At 38.8% G+C, this 7,470-nt stretch overlaps 1 protein-coding gene across 9 annotated transcripts in view; it reads right to left on the bottom strand.

The window, feature by feature from the left end:
• Positions 1–1,616: 1,616 nt before the first annotated feature.
• Positions 1,617–7,470, bottom strand: part of GRIA4 (glutamate ionotropic receptor AMPA type subunit 4) — a 251,649-nt gene continuing 245,795 nt past the window's right edge. For 5 of the 9 annotated variants that reach the window (XM_052812292.1, XM_052812286.1, XM_052812293.1 and 2 more), the window contains one exon: positions 1,617–2,746. In XM_052812292.1, coding sequence (XP_052668252.1) covers positions 2,733–2,746 — 14 coding nt within the window. In that variant the 3' untranslated portion in view covers positions 1,617–2,732. The remainder of the gene's footprint in view (positions 2,747–7,470) is intronic. The other 4 variants (XM_052812289.1, XM_052812290.1, XR_008238900.1 and 1 more) reach the window with 3 other exon arrangements.

Here is a 7,470-nt window from a genome sequence, read left to right as displayed (position 1 = left end):
CCCAGGACAGCATTGGCATTGCTCACAGTCCTGAACAAGGAAAGGATGAAGATGAGATCCTGGAAAACCAGACATACACAGCAGAACAAAATAGATGGCATCCTTCACACTCAGTCTCCCAATCTGTTTGGCCTCTAATATGTTACTTCATGAAAAATCAAGACACTTTTTTTTTATTTTAAAAAAAACCCAAAACCCAGCAACACAGAACTTGCTTTTTAAATTCAGCTGTAAAAAGAAGTCTGAGAGGGAGCTCCCAGCTTTACTCAAACAGGAGAAAAAACCAGACAACTCACCATTCTGGCCACAGAAACACAAACAGTTCACAGTAAATCATGAATGAGCTAAACATGCCAGTAAAACAAGGATATAAAGTGAGTTTAGTCACAATGATTCATTGCAGTGTTATGTATCTTCTCTAAGACCCCTGCGCACTTTGTAGTCATTGTGCTTTAGGGGTAAGCATCATCTTACTTTCACCTTTGCCTGCACTGTCAAGCTCTGTATAAGAACTGGTTGCTCTCAGCCTAGATTATAGCCAGTGGAAAGATACAGGCTCTTACTGCTGCGATTCAGCAGTTTGATGTTTTAATGTCTACATTAAGATGCAGTCATTCACTCTCATTGGTTATTTCCCTCTAGTAACTATAAAGGGTGCCTAGAGCATTTGAGGTAAGGAAGAAATTCATATCCATATTGTCAATACCTCAGCTGAAGCTAACATCTGCTTCACTACTTTCGTAGACGTCTGTATCACCTTGGATGAGTATTACCTCAGTGGTGCTTTCGTTTGGTTGCCCTTTGCTGCAGTTGTTGAGGGTTGGTCATTGTTTGGCAGCGTCAGGCTCCCCCCTGCGCCCACACTCCTCTTCATGAGGGCCTGGAGCCGGGGGGCTGAGAGAAGCACCAGCCATGGAGCCTTTGGTCAAATGTAAGCCATCTGAACATGACCCTTCACGGGCCTGGCAAAATCACGAGGGCATTAGAAGCTACGATTAATCCAAGTTTGATCTAATTTGTGGTCTGGGCTCTGGCACGGAGCTGTTTGTTACACTGGTGACAATACTGCAGATCTGGAGACCACTGCAGTGTCTACTGTCGCCATGAAGAATGACCATCACAGAAGAGACTTGCTACAACTTTGCACCTACAGACATGCCTGCTCCTGTTGACGTTTGGCTTTTATTCAAATGGTGCCTGCTAGCCTTTCCCTGGCATGCCACTGAAAGGCTGGCAGACGAAAACCGAGGTTGCTGTGTACCAAGCACGCTCTCTCTCTATCACATCAATCTGAAAGACTGTCATTTGTACTTTCCAGCTCCCTGGTATCTCATCCCTTGACCTACCCACAGAACAAACCCTGTCACTAAATGGTTTCCTAACCTCTCAGAAAGGGTACAGTGACTAGTACTAAAATATCCAGTGAATAATCATGACAATACTTTGACAGCTTTGAGTGCCTCCTCTCTAAGGACTTAAAAGCACTTCACAAGTGTGCAGGGACTCAGGCTGTCTCCGATAAGGTCCTGCATCCTGCTGTAAGAAATGAACCACCTTATTCTATTTTCCAGGTGACATCCCTAATGATCAGAAAACAACTCAAGCTCTGTCGATAATTATAAGAACGTTTGTTGTTTTATTCTTTTTGGTGGGTACAAAAACCACAGTTTCTTACACAGAACAAGATTATAAATAATATCTGTAACATGAGTGACCCGTAGTCTCTTTTGATTCTACACTGCAGACTGATGACATACTCTAAACATTTTATCATTTTGTTTCTTGTATTAGACAGATGCAAATCTGTGGAACACGGAATGATGGAACAGAATGAAGGTAACAGCAAACAAGAGGATGACCAACAACTTTTATAAAAAAAAGTCTCTGAATTTTATTACAGTGATGGCATTTTATATCAATTATTGCAATGAATTGTTCCCTAAGATGGTTAGAAAAAAGAACTGTGTTGTCATCTACTGAATTTACATCAGTTAAAAAGCAAGCATGTTTCAATATTCCTCTTTTTTCAAAGAATATGTAAATAATTTCTTTATTTTTTTCACAGGATTTACATATTTATCATTTTCTTATCACAGTTTAGTGATTCATTTCTACAGCTGAACAGCTGAGTATTCTTCCATTGTATATATTGATGTTCTGGAGACACAGGTTAGCATGTTCATTGACTTCTATAGCTATTTTTCTCTCTTTGTCAAGACAAAGACCAAAATGTTGTCCTTTCTGAGCATGTTCTTCACAGTTTAATGCGCTAAATTGGCAAGTCTTATTAGTTTTAAGTCCACTCAAGTGAAATTTGTTGCTGTTAATACACCCTCCCCAGCCCCCTCCCCCCAACAAAACTAAATTATGAATTTTCCTGATATAAAATCTGAGTTTGGGTTTCCGAGCTGAGCTCATGCACACGTTGTTGCTGATGATGTCTGGCGCATTCGGACGTACTTCCCTTTCTCAGCCAAATTATTAGTTCATCAATGACACTCCCATGTCGTTACAGTCTGTGCTGTGTTTCCATCAGTCACCAACACAGTTTGATTAAGGCACTCAATTAATTTTTTGGTTTTTATGGTAGGTCCGATGCAATTACAGCCAATCCTGAACTTTGTCTAATTGCAGTTCCAGTATGCACGGCCTTCGGGCAGTCGGGAGTCAATACGCGTCCGTTTTCTCCCACACTCCCTGTGATGGATAATCTGGCTTTGTTTCTTATGGCTTCAGAAAAGGTAAGCTAGGTTTGGAAAAAAAAAGGAGAAAAGAGTCAAGTGTTACAATGTTTCTGTCCTTCCACAAACCAGGACACAGCAAACACCAAAATATTAAATTTTAGACATCTGCATTTTTTCATGTTAACATTAAATATAGTAATAGTAATCATCATAAATGTAATACATGGCATTAAAGTCTACTAGGGGAAAAAAGACTAGCAATTCTGAGGGTAAATTTCATTACATTAAATCATTATTGATTTAAATATAAAATCCAAATTTGATCAAGAAATTAACAAAAGAGGCAATACCTTCATTTAAACTGCTTCAAACTACATTTATATACAGTGAAAGGAGAATCAAGACCTTTTATGAACCTGAAAGCATTAGCATCTGTGAATAAAGTCATGCACAGGTGTTTATAGGCTTAGACCTTCAACTAGGAATGTCAAGATAAAATATAACTACTGAAAATTGTTTATAGATTGTAATAGCTGTATCAGCTATCTTTGTGATAATTCCATGGATCAAATCTAAAGAAATTATTACTTCTTTTCACAATGCACATATTTAGTATCAGTAAATCTGAGAACTGTCTTCAAATCTCTTTTCATATAAATATTTTCCTACAATTAGAGAAAGTGGGAACTTTCAAAGGAAATGTAGTTTATTGAGCAAAAATAAAATTTTCTATAGTTTCCTATGTTAGGTCTAAATTTTCCACAAGGTTTAAATTTTTGTTACCTCACGATCTTTACTTTCAGGTAAATCAGAACAAAATATCTTGTTTAGGGACTAATTGACTCAAGCAAAAATTTTGGATTTGTTAAAAAAAAAGATTTGTAGTTATGCCATCTAACTTTAGACATCAAAAAAATCTGTAACCTAATCTAAAAGAGCTCTCTCATGTGATGATAGAAAAAGCCAAGACAACTAGTTTAGACTAAATGATTTCCAGATGACTAAAATTTGGGGAGGTGTCTAAGGTCAACCAATGCAGCAAGGACACCTGGAACAACAGGCACCCAAACTATGCTACGTTGAAACAGATTTCAAAGATACCATGTTAAGATATTAATTAGGGGGGAAATCTGATTTCTAGTCAGCAGAAGCTATAGTCTGTGCAACTAACTCATGTAATTAGTGTGCAGGGATGCAATCTGAAATACCAATTGGAAAAAGAGAGACAGGAGGGTGTATTCACATAGGAGCAAAGGGATGACAAACATCATAAAATCATTTTATTTGCCTTATTACTGATCTCTGCATTTAGAACTTTGTCCTTCTGAGCCCGGTTTCTCCTTCTGAGGTAGCAGTAAAATCCTGAGCTGGTGTTTGATATGCTGAAGTTAATTTTATATATAAGTATGTGTGTATAGAGATGAGGGAGATTCCATAAAACTCTCAAACGTTTCCACTGCTTCTGGGTGCACTTCTGTGAAAATGCACCACTCTAATATTGCATTGCTGTCAGTAGCTCCTTCAAAAAAAGAGTTCTCAAAAGTACAGCTGCTCTTGTGGCACAGCCAGAGCTTGGATATAAAAGCAACTTTCCAAATCAATTACACCCAAAACCTCAACCCTCACAAGCAGCCAAATTCAGGAAAAGGCCTCAGCTTACAGAGGGCATAAAGGCATTCCCCTTACACTGAAAAACCTTGGCTTTGATAATCATCAATTGCAATGTCCAAAGTCACCCTCTGAAAAGTTTCCCTGCTGCCAGAGTACTTTGTGACAGGGACTGTTACCAAACATACCTTAACCTAATTCAACAGCTAGATTTAAAAAGGGAGGCAGTGGTAATAGGGAGTGGGGACCTGGGCCCATACAGTACCAAAAACCTCAACTACTCCCCAGCAGCAGATAAAAATCTATGCATTTGCAAAAGCACAGACACAATGCACTGTGGTGTAGCTCCACATAGTGCATGTCCAGAGTCCCGTTGCAAATGGATGTCAAGGACTGGTAGCTGCCTGCAGAAATGCACCGAACATGTTTTGGTCAATGGCAAGAAAAAACAAAGGTGCTTTAGTTTTGGGGAGGGATGAGAAGCCAAACCAGATTAGAATGCAAACTTGGGTGGAAAAGGGACAGCTTACTCCAGATGTGCTAAATTTCCCAGAAAGTCGTCATCATGTACCAGCATCATTCTATCACTTTGATCAGCTATCTTTTCATGGCCATTCGGGGTTTGCCACTGGGAAATCTGAGAAGAGTGCTCAGGTTTATAAGGGATATGAGAGTTATGCGTAACTGTAGTTTTGTAGCTCAGTCTATATAGCTTTCTGGCCATTGACAACACACTCAGGACAGAAAGACAGTAAAAAGGGATCCACCAAAGAAAAAAAATCAAATAAGAGTAACAAACAATTTCTCAGCAGCCTTCCACAGAATAACAGAAAAAGCTGCAATAAAACAACTCTTCTCTTCTCATGGCAGAGATTAACAACAGCTCAGCAACAAACCACGGAAACAACCCAGACAGTTAACAAAGCCAGGAGGAACAGGTCAAACTTGTACTTGGGAAGGTGCCATAAAACCAAGTAACCAGGTAAGCTTCTGTATTATATTTTAAACTACGCTATAGGTAATAAGCCAAGCTAATACTCTGCTTAACTGTGCTGTTACAATCTCAGAATTATGGCCTGGCTGCAGAAACAGTTTCAAGAGAGGCTGGGATGAGAGGGAAAAGTCTTGGTATTTACTGTATTACCCAAATTGTGAAAGTCTCTGTGAGGTAAGCGTATGCAGTTAATAGTGATAATGTATTTTCCAGTTTGTCATTAGTTTTGATTAAATTAGTTGTGGAATTAATCATGTGAAAACACTGACTGCCCTGTTCCTATTGGGAAATGCGAATTTAGGAAACTGATATCCTCAGTCTATATAACACAAATATCCTAGCTTGTGTGGGTTCTTTTGTTGTTCAGGCTCCTCTAGTACCTGGGTCACATGGAGGTGTCTTTGGCACAAATATTTAAGATGATCTTTTAATGACTTTTTCTATCTTGAATATGAAATTGGAAGTATACAAGTCAAAATAAGTGCATTACACATTTACTGAGCCATCCTGTAGCACTTCACCTTTTTTGTAATTAATTTAATAATTCTTTCATTGCTTTTTGTAGTTTTATAATTAATTTCATTAAACAACAGCATGGGATGGGAGAGCATGAGAAGGCAGCTGCACTGGAAGCTGGGTCATAAGCTTCATGGCCCACTGAGAAGCCACGGAGAGGTGGTGGTGGTGGCTGGCTGGATGCTGGGACAATCCCTTCGAAAGCCTGTGGGTTTGGGGTGAGGAACTCGGTAGGGCTTTAAAGCTGTTAGGCTCCACACTGTTCTCAGGGCATCAACTCAAGTAGTGTACTAAGGGCTTACTACAAAAATGGAAAACTGCTGCCCCAGGGGAAGACGAAGGATTGTTCCCTCCTTAAAGCAAACTTCCTTCCCTGCCTTCAGCAGATGCAACAGCCTGTCATCCTTTCTGAATGTCTTTATCCCACACATACAGGCTCATCCTCTATCATACAGACTAGTCCTTTATCATATAGACTAGCCCACACATACAGATTAGTCCTACATTTTCATTTCCTCCTGCTTCACAGGCAGGTGAATTTCCCTGAGGCAACTCACTTTTGACGAGATTAAACTAAAACAAAAACCATGGTAATGAATATTAATTATCAAGTGGGTTATTTAAGCTATTTTATATTAGTTTAAAACATATACTGTTAAAACTATTTGATGTTAGCTTAAAAAGTCAGTGTGTTGGTTACTCATGCAGGTTAGAACCACGAAGCATCTTTCCATATTAGCAAGTTTTAGTCCCAATACAATCCCTTTACTCCTTGGATAAATAGATAAATCAAAGGTTTTGAAAGGCATGACAGACGTATTTCTGCAGAAATATGTGTAACCAGTATTGTGGGCTCTGTACTTCTGCCAGATAACAGGGGTTTATGACTAGCACGTGTACAAACAGATGGCATAGTCACCCTGTAGAGAGCACAGCACACAGGTAACCCCTGCCGGGAGAGGATGACTGGACATTGGCAGTCTTCCATGTATAAGCATAAGCGTTTTTATAAGAAGTTTACATGCTGAAATTTCTCAGGTAAATATTACAGCAAATAAGCAGAATGAAGAATTTTAGAAGTCTATAAAACAGTTGCTCAAATTCCTACTTATTTCTATTTTTTTTGGTGAATTTTTAAATGTCTGCACCCCAAAAATGTTTTTAAGAGATTACCAGAAGTCAAACATGAATTTCCAATAAAATAAAATGCAACGTGGGCATTCTTTGTATATTTTTTCCTGTAAGAATTCATCTCTGTTGCAACAAGTCCCACAAGAATCCAAACTTTAGAGAAAGGTACTTATGATCTTTCCTTAAAAAATAAAACTCAGTTAGCCTTAATTTTTATTTCAAGAAAACAATAAGGCTAAAATAAATTCTACAAATATAATCATAGTGTTTATTGCACTGGAATCACAGAGCTGGGTGGGAACTCAGGGGATTGTCAGGTCATGCCATGTTTAGCATGCTAAGCCAGTTTGAGTCAGGTCAGTATTTGATTGAAAGCTTTGGGTTTTTATTTGCTTTCTTTAAGACTATGTTTTGGATGCATTGCACCCTGTAAACTTGCTAAGGAATATGTTTTCTGGGACTCTTACTTTTAAAGCAGCCTGGGGACACTCTCAGTTGTGGGTACATCACTAAAGAATTTCAAGGAAAAAGATCTGT

This window comes from Harpia harpyja, chromosome 17, assembly GCF_026419915.1.
Source record: "Harpia harpyja isolate bHarHar1 chromosome 17, bHarHar1 primary haplotype, whole genome shotgun sequence".
NCBI lineage: Eukaryota > Metazoa > Chordata > Aves > Accipitriformes > Accipitridae > Harpia > Harpia harpyja.
Note: the sequence above shows the minus strand (reverse complement) of the source record. Positions and strands in the feature narration are given on the sequence as shown.